At 40.4% G+C, this 14,222-nt stretch overlaps 1 protein-coding gene across 1 annotated transcript in view; it reads left to right on the plus strand.

The window, feature by feature from the left end:
- Positions 1-14,222, plus strand: part of LOC122795068 — a 471,006-nt gene that overhangs the window by 251,811 nt on the left and 204,973 nt on the right. The window contains exon 5 of the mRNA XM_044063643.1: positions 9,969-10,238. Coding sequence (XP_043919578.1) covers positions 9,969-10,238 — 270 coding nt within the window. The remainder of the gene's footprint in view (positions 1-9,968; positions 10,239-14,222) is intronic.

Here is a 14,222-nt window from a genome sequence, read left to right on the forward strand (position 1 = left end):
GGTAGAAACTGCACTTTCCAAAGCTAAGAATACAATATCCATGGGACCAGATGACATTCCGGGCTGTGTACTACATGAATTACAAAATGAACTGGCACCTCACCTAATCATGTTTAACCATAGCTTCACCTTAGGCTTCGTGCCCACTGAGTGGTGCACAGCTACAGTTATCCCAATCCACAAGGGGGGATCCACCTTGGATCCCGGGAACTACCATCCCATCAGTCTGACAAGCCTGATCTGCAAGGGCATGGAACGCATTATCATGGAACTTATAAACAAAGACACTGGCAACCTTCAAACGCTGGACCCCACCCAGTTTGGGTTTGTGAAGGGCCGATCTTGTCTCCTGAACCTGATTGACTTCTTCGAATCAGTCTCCAGAGCTGAGGACGAGGGTAAGGCAGTCCTCACAGCCTATCTGGACCTCTCCAAGGCCTTTGACACCATCCCCCACTCTGGAGTCATAGATAAACTTACTAAGCTAGGCATAAATCACTTTGTCACTCGATGGGTTGCCAACTGGCTTACTGACAGAACCCAGACTGTAAAAGTCGCAGACTCCAAATCCAGCTCCAGACAAGTGACAAGTAGAGTACCTTAGAGTTCAGTCCTGGGACCACTCTTGCTTGGCATCTACTTCTCTGAAGTACAGGCCAACACTAAGGGACTCTGGCTAACAAAGTTCAAAGATGACTGCAAACTGGAGCCATTATTGAATCCCCTAATGATGCGGATATTCCACAAAAGGGTCTTACAAAAACAGATGCTTGGTGCCAGAGCCATGGGCTCCAGCTTAATGCCAAGAAATGTATAGTTTTCTCCTTTGGGGAAAAACATGTACCCATGAATTACTACATAGGTGGCAGTACACTAAACACCAAATGTATGATGAGAGATTTAGGGACACAGGTGGACAGTCATCTCAGCTTCGATAACCACATCACCATAACAGTCAGGAAACCCTTCTATGTGGCACATCTCATCACTAAGAGCATTTCATCCAGAAAAATGGAGGTCATTGTCCCACTGTACTCATCCCTCATTAGACCCATTATAGAGTACAATGCCCCATTTGGTATGTACCTCACAAGACATCTGCAACAGCCGGAAAGGCCGCAGAGATACCTCACTATAAGAATCACAGGCCTAAAGCAGATGACCTATGCTGACCATCTAAAAAAACTCCAGCTATACTCTGTGGCATATCATCTACTCCGAGGCAATCTCTGCTTAACATACAAGGCCATGTCAAACCCTGAGCTGTTGGACATGCTCCACTTAAAGAAATCCCAATCCCTCAGAGCCACATGCTCCAGGGATCTAATCCTTGTCATCACAATGAACAAAACATGGTGGAGGGATAGGTTCCTGACCCAGAGACTCCCCATACTCTGGAATAGACTGCCCATACATGTCAAGCAGAGCGCCTCCTTGGCCCTCTTCAAAAGGAACCTTGACGACTGGATGAGAGATAGGGAATTCACCCCAGGGATTGTGTCAGTCACCCTGCTAGACAAGAGTAAAGGGAATTAAATATTGTGGGAAGAAATATCCATAAAATTGTTATGGCTAGGCTTCTATAGGCCCTAGGGCCGATAGCCTAGTACCAACTCATGAACCTATGAACCTATGAGTAGGCAATATGCTACGGAGTAAAGCTGGAGTTTTTTGAGATGGTCAGTGTAGGGCATCTGTTTGAAGCCAGTAATCCTCTTTGTGAGGTACTTCTGTGGCCTTTCCAGCTGCTGCAGATGTCTTATGAGGTATATTCCAAAAGGGGCGGTGCACTCTATAATGGGTCTAATGACTGTCGAGTAGAGGGGAACAATGACCACTTTTTTCCTAGATGAGAACCCTTTTGTGATAAGGTGTGCCATGTAGAAGGATTTCCTGACTACTGTGGTGATGTGATTATCAAAGGAGAGACTACTGTCCACCTGGGTCACAAAGTCTCTTATCACACATTTGGCATTAAGTAGACTGACGCCTATGTGGTAGTTCATGGGTAGTGAGGCCCTTCTGTAGTATGTCCACATCATTTGGGGACTTGACTATGGCCCCTAGTTTGCAGTCATCTGTGAACTTTGTTAGCCAAAGGCCTGTACTTCAGTGAAGTAGGTACCAACCAGGAGAGGTCCCAGGACCGAACCCTGTGGTACTCCACTTGTCACTGGTTTGAAGTCGATTTGGAGTCTGCAACTTTTACAGTGTGGGTTCTGTCAGTGAGCCATTTGGCAACCCATCTTGTGACGTAAGGATTTATACCTAGTTTAGTGAATTTAGCTATAATTCCAGAATGGGAGGTGGTGTTGAAAACCTTGGCGAGGTCAAGATAGGCTGTGTGAACAACCTTACCCTCGTCTACGGCTTTGGTGACTGCTTCAAAGTAGTCAATCAGGTTCAGGAGGCATGATCTGCTTTTCATAAACCCGAACACGGTGGGGTCCAGACCTTTAAGGTTACCAATGTCTTTATTTATGAATTCCATGATGATACGTTCCATGGCTTTACAGACCAGGCTCATCAGGCTAATAGGGCGATAGTTCCTGGGATCAGTTGTGGCTCCCCCCTTTGTGGAGTGGGATAACTGTTGCTGTGTGCCATTCAGTGGACACAAAGCCTGATATGAGGCTATGACTGAACATGGTGCTTAGGTGAGGAGCCATTTCGTTCTGAAGTTCATGTAAAATGCAGTCTGCGATGTTGCTCGGTCCCATGGATGCTGTATTTTTGGCTTTAGAGAGTGCAGCTTTTACCTGCGTAGTTGTGATTACAGGGACTTTGCATTCTTCCTGTATAGACATGGGCCCTTTAGGGGGTGAGAGGGGGGTAAAGTTAGCACTGAACCTATCTGCCAGGATGTTGGTAATATCAGTTGGTTCTGTAATTTTTGTGCTATTGTGCTGTAACTCAGCACAGATCTGGGTGTTGCCATTGAGATTCTTGACATAGCTATAGAATGCTTTGTGGTTGTCCCTAGAATCAGTGGTGATTTTGTTTTCATAGCTAGCTTTGGAGGATCTTATAAGGGATCTCAGCTTCTTACTGAAGCTGACCAGGGAGCTCCTCCACTCATGGGATTTTACACTTTTTTGCAACAGCTTCTTCCTTCTGTTGTAGAGTTTATTTATGGCAGGGGACCACCAGATTGGCTTCCTTTTTTTGGAGGATAGAGTCTTGTTTCTGTTTGGGATAGCATGATCCATGCACTTGTGTAAGTGCTTATAGAGTGCATTTGTATAAGATTCAGCAGTCGTAACTGTATTGTCCATCTGCATGGGTGTCATGAAGTTCACCACTTCCGTCTTAAGAAGCATGAAGATGGCTTTGGAGAAATTATTTTCTGTGGTTTCCTTAATGGGGGATGGGGTGAGATGTGGATATCTAGGGTGATTAGCTTATGGTCGGATCTGACCAATGAGGAGTTGACTTCAGGCGTGGAACACCGGTCACTCATGTTGGTAATGACTAGGTCTAGGATATTGTTGCCTCTGGTGGGGGTTTGGATAAGTTGATCCAGGGCATTGGAATTTATGAATTCCAGAAAGTGTTGAGTGAAGGAGTTGGTACATGAGTAGTTTTCCCAGTTAATGGTGGGGTAGTTGAAATTGCCCATTATTAGGATGTTTGGTTGAACCCTAATATTTTCCAGTATATCAAGAAAAGAGGAGTGGGAATCCTGGGGCATGGTGGGGAATCTGTAGCAAGCTACAATTTGGATTGCAGTTTTGCCCAGAGTTAGTTGCAGCTGGATAACCTCGGATGCATTATACTGAGCAATTAGCCTGGAGGTGTGGATATCCTTAATGAATATGGACACACCTCCACCTTTGTTGTTCCGGTCCAGGTTAGGTGGCCGAAAAGTGTGATATGAGTTATAGCCTGGTAATGCAGGGGTGCTCTCCAGAGCCTTGAACCAGGTCTCAGTCACTGCACAGATATTGATGTTCTCCATTTTAAGGAGTGCCTTGAGAGACTGCATTTTGAGACTTCTAGCATTGTTTTTGCTTGTCTGTTCCTGTTATAGTGGTGAATTTGTCATTTGAACCTTGCAGCAAGAACCTTAGCCAGTATACGGAATCCCAGGTGTGACAGGTGCAAGCCATCTCTGGCAAAACATCATGGTCTGTCGACCATGTCGCCGTAGGCAGACAGATACTGGATCCCCTTAGAATGACACCAGAAGCTTAGCCAGTTGTTGAAGTCAATCATTTTGTCCTTGTATTGCGATAACATTCTGGACGATGGCAGGATGCTACTCAAGGCTAGGGTCATACCTGCCTGGGCTACAACATCGGAGAACTCTTCTATGTCTCTTTTCATTAAGTCCAGGGAGGTACATCTCAGGTCATTCACACCAACATGGACAATGACAGAGTCATATTTTGTACTTGTTGTGGCATGACCTAAGTGTGTGGGTTATGTGGTGGATACTGGCACCCAGCAGGCATCTGACAGTAATCTTCTCCTTGTTTAGCCTGGTGAGTGGAACATCAGTGTGCCTGACTATGGAGTCACCTATGAATAGTGAGTTGGGTATATTGTTTTGCCTTATGGGCTGTGGTTGAGTGACACACTGAGTCTGTGAACTATGTGTCATTTGGGTTGTGTTGGGGGGTGGAGGTTGTTTGCATTTCTGCTTTGGACGTCTCTGTTTCTTGAGCAGATTATTATTGAGAGCCTCCATTAATGTTTTTGTGTGTCTATGTGTGGATTTTGGTGGTGTAGATTTAGTGGGACTATGTGATGAGTGTGGTGTAGTGCAAGTGTTTACCTTCTCCTCTTGACTGTCAAGTTCAGTCTTGGTTGGAGAGACCTTTACCTCCAGTTTGCCTAGATAAGTGCATCTGTCACAGGTTGTAGTGTTGGGTGGTAGGATGAGAGGGTTGTCTGTGTACATGAGACAATTGCTACATTGCCCCAAGATGCCCAGATTCATCAGATAGACAGGAGAGAACACTGGGAGCTGACCCTTGGACATGCCTGAATAAAAAACTATTTTCATCTAGACAAGTGAGGAAAGTGAGTACAAGAGCTGTTTTTCTCTAAGCAAGTAAGTGCAAAAACAGTTTTCTTCTAGGCAATGAGGAAGGTTGATTGCTGTAGTAATTTGTAGCTTATTTAGTGTTTACAATAAGTTCTGAACAAGTGCTGAGCATGAATAAGCAAATTCATGTCCTAAAACTAAGAATCTGTATCTGAACTAGACTAGTTACAGGAAAGAAACAAGTGCAAATGTGGGTTTTTAAATCAGAAAGTTGAAAGAGATATAACATTTTCCCAAATGGCCAATAACTACAATTTCTGGGCCAGCAACCACTCCTTGTGTGGTAGATAGGTTACCTAGTGCTTACCACTCCCACTCATAAGCTAGCAGGCTTCTCTCAAACACAGAAAGGCTTGGGGGCCTCAGGAGCTTACAAACAGTCCTGGATACAGCAAATGTGTATCTGGACTAGATTAGTTACAGGAAGGGGGGAACAAGTGCAAATGTGGGCTTTTAAATTAGGGAGTTGAGAGATATGGAAAAACTGCCCAAATGGCCAATAACTAAATTTTTGGGTCAGAAACCACTCCTTATGTGGTAGATAGGTTACCTAGTGCTTACTACTCCCACTGATAAGCTAGCAGGCTTCCCTCCAACACAGACAGGTTACGGGGGCTCAGAAGCTTATAGACAGTTGTAGATATAGCAAATCTATATCTGGACTAGACTAGTTACAGGAATGGCAGGAAACAATCATAATTGTTTTGTTATAGTTAAGCAGAACACAGGGAGATTCTAGCAAAGTTTTTTTTTTTTTTTTAAAGCAAAGGGAGATAGGAGAAGCAGAAGATAATCAAGGTTAGGAAACTAAGTGGGTTGGCTTTCTCAAGTGTTCTGTCTGTATTAGGTAGAGTGAGAAAATTACACTAGACAGGGAGGAGTGTCCCAGAACAAATTTTGCGGGCAACTGCAAAGCCACCAAGTATAACAGCAAAACAGCAACCTAACAACAGGGAGGGAGGGTGGGGAACAATACTAAAGCTACTAGCCTTCACTCTTTTAGACAATAAACACTACAGAAATGTTTATCACACCAGAGCAACAGCAGTGAGTCTCAAAATGAAAGTTTTAATCAGACAAAGGAGTAAGGAGACTCTACAGAATGCTTTTAACTGCAAACAAATCAGTTATATAATACACTCCTTGGCAGGAAATCAGACCAAACAAATAGGTGCTTAACAAGTACAGAAAATTTCATGTTAATACCTTTCACACAGTGAAACTAGCTAAAAAGCTTTACAAACAGTGTGACAGTAAAAACCTTATTTGTCAGGCCCTGTAGGGCAGACAATCTTAGTTTAACTGTGCAAATTAGTTAATAGCAATACAATACAGTAAAAAGTATGCAGCAGGTAATAAAAAGTACTATATATAAATTGCTAGAAGGAATAACTACTAAAAATAAGCAAAAAAAAAAAAAACTGGATACTTATTTTATATATCTCAGATCAGAGTTGTAGGCAATGCCCCTCCTCCATTCAGCTCAGTGTGTGTAGACAGAAATCTTCTCAAAGTTAGGGCTTAAATACCAGAATATACAACCTTAAGCAACTTTTTTTTTAAAAATGCTCAAAAAAACAATGAGTGCTTACTCCAAGCCCTAGACCATCTAACCTCCACCAGCTAGCAGCCAATCAATACAATCCTGCCATGAAGGTAAAGAAAGGCTTCTGCTAATTCAAGATGGCCTGATCATGTGCTCTGAGCAACCACTGCAAAAACAAACAGGCCCAAAGACAGCAAATCTGAACTGGGACAATACTAACACTACTAGCCTACACTCTTTTAGACAGTAAACACTACAGAAATGTTTATCACAGCAGAAGAACAGCAGTGATCCACAAAATGAACGTTTTAAACAGAAAAAGGAGCAAGGAGACTCTACAGAATGCTTTTAACCGGAAACAAATCAGTTATATGATACAGTCTTTGGCAGGAAATCAGAACAAACAAATAGGTGCTTAACAAGTACAGAAAATGTCATGTTAATACCTTTCACACAGTGAAACTATCTAAAAAGCTTTACAAACAGTGTGACAGTAAAAACCTTATTTATCAGGCCCTGTAAGGGAGACAATCTTAGTTTAACTGAGCAGATTACTTAATAGCAATAAAATACAATAAAAAGTATGTAGCAGGCAATACAAGTTGCTATATAGAAATTGCTAGAAGCAATAATTAGTTAAAATAAGCAAACAAAAACCCGGGATACTTATTGTTATATATCTCAGATCAGAGTTGTAGTCAATGCCCCTCCTCCACTTGACAAAGTGTGTATACATATTTCATTTAAAATGTATTCTAAAATGAAAATAAAATTTTATCCAAGACTCATTTAGTTTAAAACACATTCAGCCTAATCATATAAAATAGAAAATTGTAGTAGGCTATAAAGAATTAATGCTGGGGTGGTTTATGGTGTTACAGTAGTAGGAATTACATTGCAAATTAGTCTAGTGCACCATTTGTGCATTGCTAATGTCCTCCCACAAGTTGCATTAACAGTGATTCACTACGTGAGGTGTTTGCTATATACATACATACATACTTATATATATATTTATATATAATCTCCAAGAGCACATAACCTTGGTGAATAAGGAAATGATAAAAATGCAAAACACAACATTTCCCCACTCCCTAGAGTCTAATTCCCAGTACAAGACACTGTTGATCTTCTATCTTTTGAACATTTTTCAATTGACTGTAATAAACAGTAGGTTTCCCAAGTGGCAATGCAGAAAATCTTCAACAAATAGTATATATGAGTCTCTGAATTTTGAACATTGTGATGCACTCTGGTAAGATAATTGCCTTATTATCATCCTGCCTGGAGTTATAAAGTTGTTTAATACACTGATGATAGTTAATGCATATACAATAGATATTAAGTCATATACCTACTGTTTTCATCTATTATGTTTTATTACTCTTTGTGTGATTATTTTATAAATGTTCAGCAAAGTTTAGTTGCTTAAAAAATACTGCATAAACCTAAAGAGTACAAATGAAACAGATATAATGAACAGCATAATCCAGATTACAAATACTAGACAACAAATGCTTAGGCCTGAATATCTCACATGACTTTTACATTATCCTCTTTTTGGCAATATATTTTTATTATTCTTTAACTGGAATAGTAACAGATTTTTGTTTTTTATTCCCTCTGAATGCAGATCTACATCTGACAATGAAGTTAGCATTCCATTTAGGGCTATTTGTTTTGTAAAATGAGATTCATGAATGGGAACACTAAAGCTGCTCATGCCTCGGCTGCATGAATTCCACTATCACACAGTCAGGTACTCGAGGAAGGAATTTAGGTTTAGTGAGCGATCTGTCCATTGTATTTAGTGAATGGAGGGGGATTTTAGGTTTAGGGTGAGATCAGGAGTTTAGCTTTAGGGGATGGAGGGGGGTTTTGGGTTTAGGGTGGCATCAGGAGTTTAGCTTTAGGGATGGGAGGGGGATTTTATGTTTGGTGCAGGATCAGGAGTTTAGCTTTAGGGAAGGGAGGGAGATTTTAGGTTTTGTATGGGATCAGGAGTTTAGCTTTAGGGAAGGGAGGGGGATTTTAGGTTAAGGGTGGGATCAGAAGTTTGGCTTTAGGTAGGGGAGAGGGGATTTGAGGTTTACGATGGCATCAGGAGTTTAGCTTTAGGGGGGAAGGGGAGTTTAGGTTTAGGGTGGGATCAGGAGTTTAGCTTTGGGGGGGTTTAAATTTAGGGATGAATCAGGAGGTTTTGTTTTGGGAGGCGGAGTGGTCTTTAGGTTTATGGAGTTATCGATTCATTAGGTTTAGTGAGAGGAATTTTAAACTTAGGGAACAATCACTGATTAGGTTTAGGAAGGAGAGGGGGATTTTAGGTTTAGGGAGTGATCATGAGTATACATTTAGGGACTTGGAGGACGTTTTTAGGATTAGGATAAGAGTTCTGGTAGGAATAATGTGCCTTTACATAACAGGAAACAAGTTAATAAGACATAGGGTTGCCAAATGAGAAGGAGTAAGTGAGGAAGTATGTCACAAGCTAATGGTATGCAAAGACTTGTACACATTAGGTATAGTATCTGTGATTTAGCTTAGTTCTTTCCTGAGGTGTGCATCTATGTGTTGGACATTTGTTCTTGTCCTGTTCATGATGGTCAGGGCTTCTAAACAGTGAAGAAACTGCAACTCAAGAGAAAAGAAAACATAAATGAAGTTACTTTCTTCCAGAACTAAAATTAAAGTATTTTTTTCTTCTTCTTCTCTCTTTCTCTGCCTCAGAGCAACAAAACACACATTAGCAGAGACATTTTGCCATTTCAGTGTGTAGCCAAAGTCAAGTGTACTATTGTTAGACTGCCATCTTGGATATGTTGTGGATATTTTGCAATATTAATCAGTTGCAATTGAAAAAAGACATTGAGCTTATTTCATCTTTTTTTCTTTTCTCTTAGTGCCCCCCAAAAAAAATATAAACACTGCCAAAATTCTCTTTCCAGTATACATTTGTAAAAAGTAAAACACACCTTGTGTTTAATGCTAAAATTAGTTTACCGGTATGGCAAAGGTCATGGTATTAATCTGTGTGTGTGTGTGTGTGTGTGTGTGTGTGTGTGTGTGTGTGTGTGTGTGTGTGTCTGTGTGTGTGCAAGCTAAGTTTGAAGTGTATTTTTCTCATTAAGACCTATTTTTGTTATGTACTAATAAAACAAATAAAACTGATAATCTGTGGAAGTTGACAGATGTTTATTAAAATCTCTTCTTTGCAATCACTGGAAAAAATAGTTTATCAAACTGTTCAAATAGCTTTAAGATTCTGAAAGACACATATTCAATATTTTCAAAATGCAGTTTCTTCATGAAACATAACCAAGTAAGATAATAAAATTGTGATTTTAAAGTATATATTTCTGTTTTATTTTCTAGAGTTTCAGACATGTCAAACATCTAACATGACCATGACATATTTGACTGATGGTTCTGTTCTTGTTACCTGGCCAAATGGTATTTGTGTTGACAGCTACCTTCTCCAGATATCTAGACCTGAAACTTCTATTGTAGTAAAAGAGAAAATGATGTATGGGAATTTTACAGTACTCACCGGACTGCAAGCTTGTTCTGTGTATAATTCAACTCTATGGGCTGTGTTTGAAGGTGAAAAGTGCCTTCCTCAAATGAAACAGTTTACCTATTTTGGTAAGTTTTTCATTCATTGTTTTTAATTGATTTAATTAATGTTGACTTAAATTTTTAAACAGAATGCATATTTAAAACACAGCCTTCTATAATAAACATTAGGTGTTTTAATAAAATAGAGTTGGTAAGAATCTATAATAATTTATTCATTATTTACACAAAGATTTTAAAATAATTGTATCTTATTAATCATACAACCACTAAATGATGTCTGACACCAGAGTCATAACTATGATGGGTTGAACCGGGTGGTTGCCTTGAGTTCAAGCTGTTAGGGGCCGCAAATGACAGATGCTGATGGAGTGGGAGTGCGGCATCAGCAATGCATTTATAAAGCCATGAGAATATTGTGACTTCATAAGTGAATGTAAATACTGCATTCTGGTCCCAGTAAAGAGTACAGTGTGTGTTGATTAGCTGCAGCAAGTCACTTGCCACATTTGTGGCATGCAGCTTGCTTTCATTTTTTTTTTTGCTCCTGTTGATGGGGGCACCAGTTTGAGAACCTGTGATTCTGCTGAATGTATAATATCTATAACTAAAAGTATAATGAAATATAAATAATAGATGAATAATGAACATTATTTTAAACATACAAAACACACACACAACTACACACACACACACACACACACACACACACACACACACACACACACACACACACACAAACACTCTCTCACACACACAGGCTCACATTACTATAATAGTGTTCAGTACTTATCTCAGCCTAATGAATTTGAATTGTTCACATCAAACCTTTGCATAAGTGTTGGAGAGTGAAAGATGTAAATATATTTACTGGATATTTAATATATTAAACAGTAGGTATTCATTTCTTATTTTTCATTTAAGTGTATTATTCCATCTTACAGACTACTTCATTTCATTTTATTGTACTCCACTTTCTTATATCTTTAACTGTCTCAGAATCATGTGTGTATGATAGAGGGAAGGAATTGTACATTGTTATTTTACTGGAGATCCTGTAATAATACCTGCTTCTATTGTAGGGATACAAGGACCACCTGTGTTATAAATAACCACATATTATATCACTTTTATAAGCTTCTCCTGTTGACTGAGGAGATAAACATGTTAACTTCTTCAGTGTTTGATCTAAAGTTATTATTCCTCAGCAGATCATCTCAAGATCCTTTTAAAATGAATTTTGAAAAGTCATTTCTTAGTGTGTGTTAAGATCCACAATGGAATGATTTAAGCTTTTATTCTAATATATTTCCTATAAATATTAGTATAAATATTAGTCAGTAATCTGCTTATTTCATTATTCTTACAAACTAGTACATCAAAATATTGAACCTCCACTTTACAATCTTTCATTTCAAACTTTAAAAATGTGCAAGTATTAAGATGTATTTAAAGAAATAAATTCTATAAGCTCCTGAACTGATGAACTCACACAAAATGTCCATAATAGGAATCTTTAGTATAAAACAAAATAATGAACTTCCTCCTCAGACGAGGACATGGCCATTACATTCAGAAGTTCCTTAGCACTACTTCAATCTCTCAGCAATTGCTTTGTTGTAGTCAAGGTCAGCATTCTTTACTTCAATTGAAAGAAGCATTACCAATATTCTTGACCCAAAGTTATTTGATGGCTTGGCACAACCTTTCGGATGTCAGTTCAAGCTTCACTGAGGAGATCATTCACCAGATCCCCCTCAGACTCCTTCTGCCATCCATTACAAATACTCAGCGCAAAGGTCTCCCTATTATGGTAAGGTTTCATCATGTTAACATAGTACAATTTGTGCCCCTGCCTCCTGCCTAGCAGTTCTACCATGTAGTTAACATCACTGAACCTCCTTACTACCTTGGGTCCCTCCCAGGCTGCCTTCTGCTTGTTGTGTCAGACAAGAATGAGAACTATTACCTGCTGCCCTACAGCATACTCTCTAGCTTGAGCATTCCTGTCATACTGGACCTTTTTCTGCTGTTGGGCTTTTGCCAGGTTTTCCTGGGTCAAGCCCATGAGTTCCTTGAGCCTTGTCCTGAGGTTTAGGATGTATGCCACAACAGACTCCTTGTGAGATTCACAGTCACCCTCCCACTCATTTCAAATCAAATCTAGAGGTCCCCTCACCCGATGCCCATACAACAACTCAAAGGATAAAAAACTTGTGGATTCCTGTGGCACCTCTCTATAAGCAAACAGATGGGGCAAATATTTGTCTCACTCCCTCTTAAATTGGTCTGCAAATGCCCGTAGCATGGACTTGAATGTAGAGTTTAACCTCTCAACAAGTCTGGGGATGGTACAGGGTAGTCTTTAGGTGCTTCACCCCACAGTACTTCCACAGACAAGCCAGCAGGTCTGACATGAAATTGGCACCTCTATCCATCAGTATTTCTCTTTTTAAAACATAGCCTGCTGAAAATTTCTAGCAAAGCATTTGCCACCGTTTCTGGCTCAATGGAGTGCAGAGCTACCACCTCAGGGTATCTGGTAGCACAATCTACTAGCACTAGGATATACCTTTTTTCTGTGGAACTTGCAGTACTCAGAGGCCCCGCAATATCCATAGCTACCCTCTGAAATGGCTCCTCAGTTACAGGCAAAGGCATCAAAGGAGCTTTAACCATGTCTCCTGCCTTACCTACCTTTTGGCACTGCTCACAGGTTCTGCACTACCCTATTACACCTCTGAAAATTCCAGACCAATAAAAGTTCTGCATTTCTTTGTGCCAGATCCAAGCCTAGATAAATGGGGAGGGTTGCATCAGGAAGGGAATCTGGTGTAAAACATATGTCAAATGAGATATACAGAAAACAATACAGATTTACATACCGGATTGGTCATGGCCCGGGTTAACAATGATCGCCTCCAGTACTGTTAGCCAATAGGGTGCTGGCAGAAATTGGGCTACTGTTGGCTGAAAGAGGAGAAGGAGAAGAAGAGGGGGAAGGCATGCTAGAAGGCAGGAAGAGAGGAGAAAGGTTAGAAGTGTGGTAGTGAGGGTAGGAACTTTGAATGCTGGCAGTATGACTGGTATAGGGAGCTAGCTGATATGATGGATAGAAGGAAGGTTGATATATTGACATATTATGTGTGCAATAGACCAGGTGGAAGGGAAGTAAGGACAGGTGTATTGAAGGGGGTTTAAATTGTTTTATCATGGTGTGGATGGGAGAAGAAATGGGGTAGGAGTTATCCTGAAGGAACAGTATGCCAAGAGTCTTTTTGAGGTGAAAAAGAGTGTCAGATAGAGTGATGTTTATGAAGCTGAAAATTGATGGTGTAATGATGAATGTTGTTAGTGCATATGATCCGCAAGTTGGGTGTGCGATGGATGAGAAAGAAACATTTTGGAGTGAGTTGGATGAAGTGGTGATGACTGTACCCAGAGCAGATTTCAATAGGCATGTTCGTGAAGGGAACAGAGGGGATGAGGAAGTGATGGGTAGGTATGGTGTTAAGCAAAGGAATGTAGAAGGTCAGATGGTAGTGAATTTTGCAAAAAGGATGGACATGGCTGTGGTGAATACATATTTTAATAAGAGGGAGGAGCATAGGGTGACATACAAGAGTGGAGGGAGATGCATTGGATTATATCCTATGCAGGAGGGCCAGTTTGAAGGAGATTGGAGACTGTAAAGTAGTGATGGGGGAAAGTGTATTTAGACAGCATAGAATGGTGGTCTGTAGAATGACATTGGTGATCAAGAAGAGGAGGAGTGTGAGGGCAGCACTAAGGATGAAATGGTAAAAATTGACAAAGGGTGATTGTGAGGTGGTTTTCAGGGAAGAGTTAAGACAGGCACTGGGTGCCAGTGAAGTGTTACTGAATAGCTGGGTAATTACAGCAGAGCTAGTAAGGGAGACTGCTAGAAAGGTGCTTAGTGTGACATCTGGACAGAGGAAAGAGGACTAGGAGACCTGGTGGTGGAATGAGGAAGTACAGGAGAGTATACAGAGAAAGAGGTTGGTGAAGAAGAATTGAGATTGTCAGAGAGAT

The sequence above is a fragment of the Protopterus annectens genome, chromosome 2.part1 (genome assembly GCF_019279795.1).
Source record: "Protopterus annectens isolate FY-2018-M chromosome 2.part1, PAN1.0, whole genome shotgun sequence".
NCBI classification, from domain to species: Eukaryota; Metazoa; Chordata; order Ceratodontiformes; family Protopteridae; genus Protopterus; species Protopterus annectens.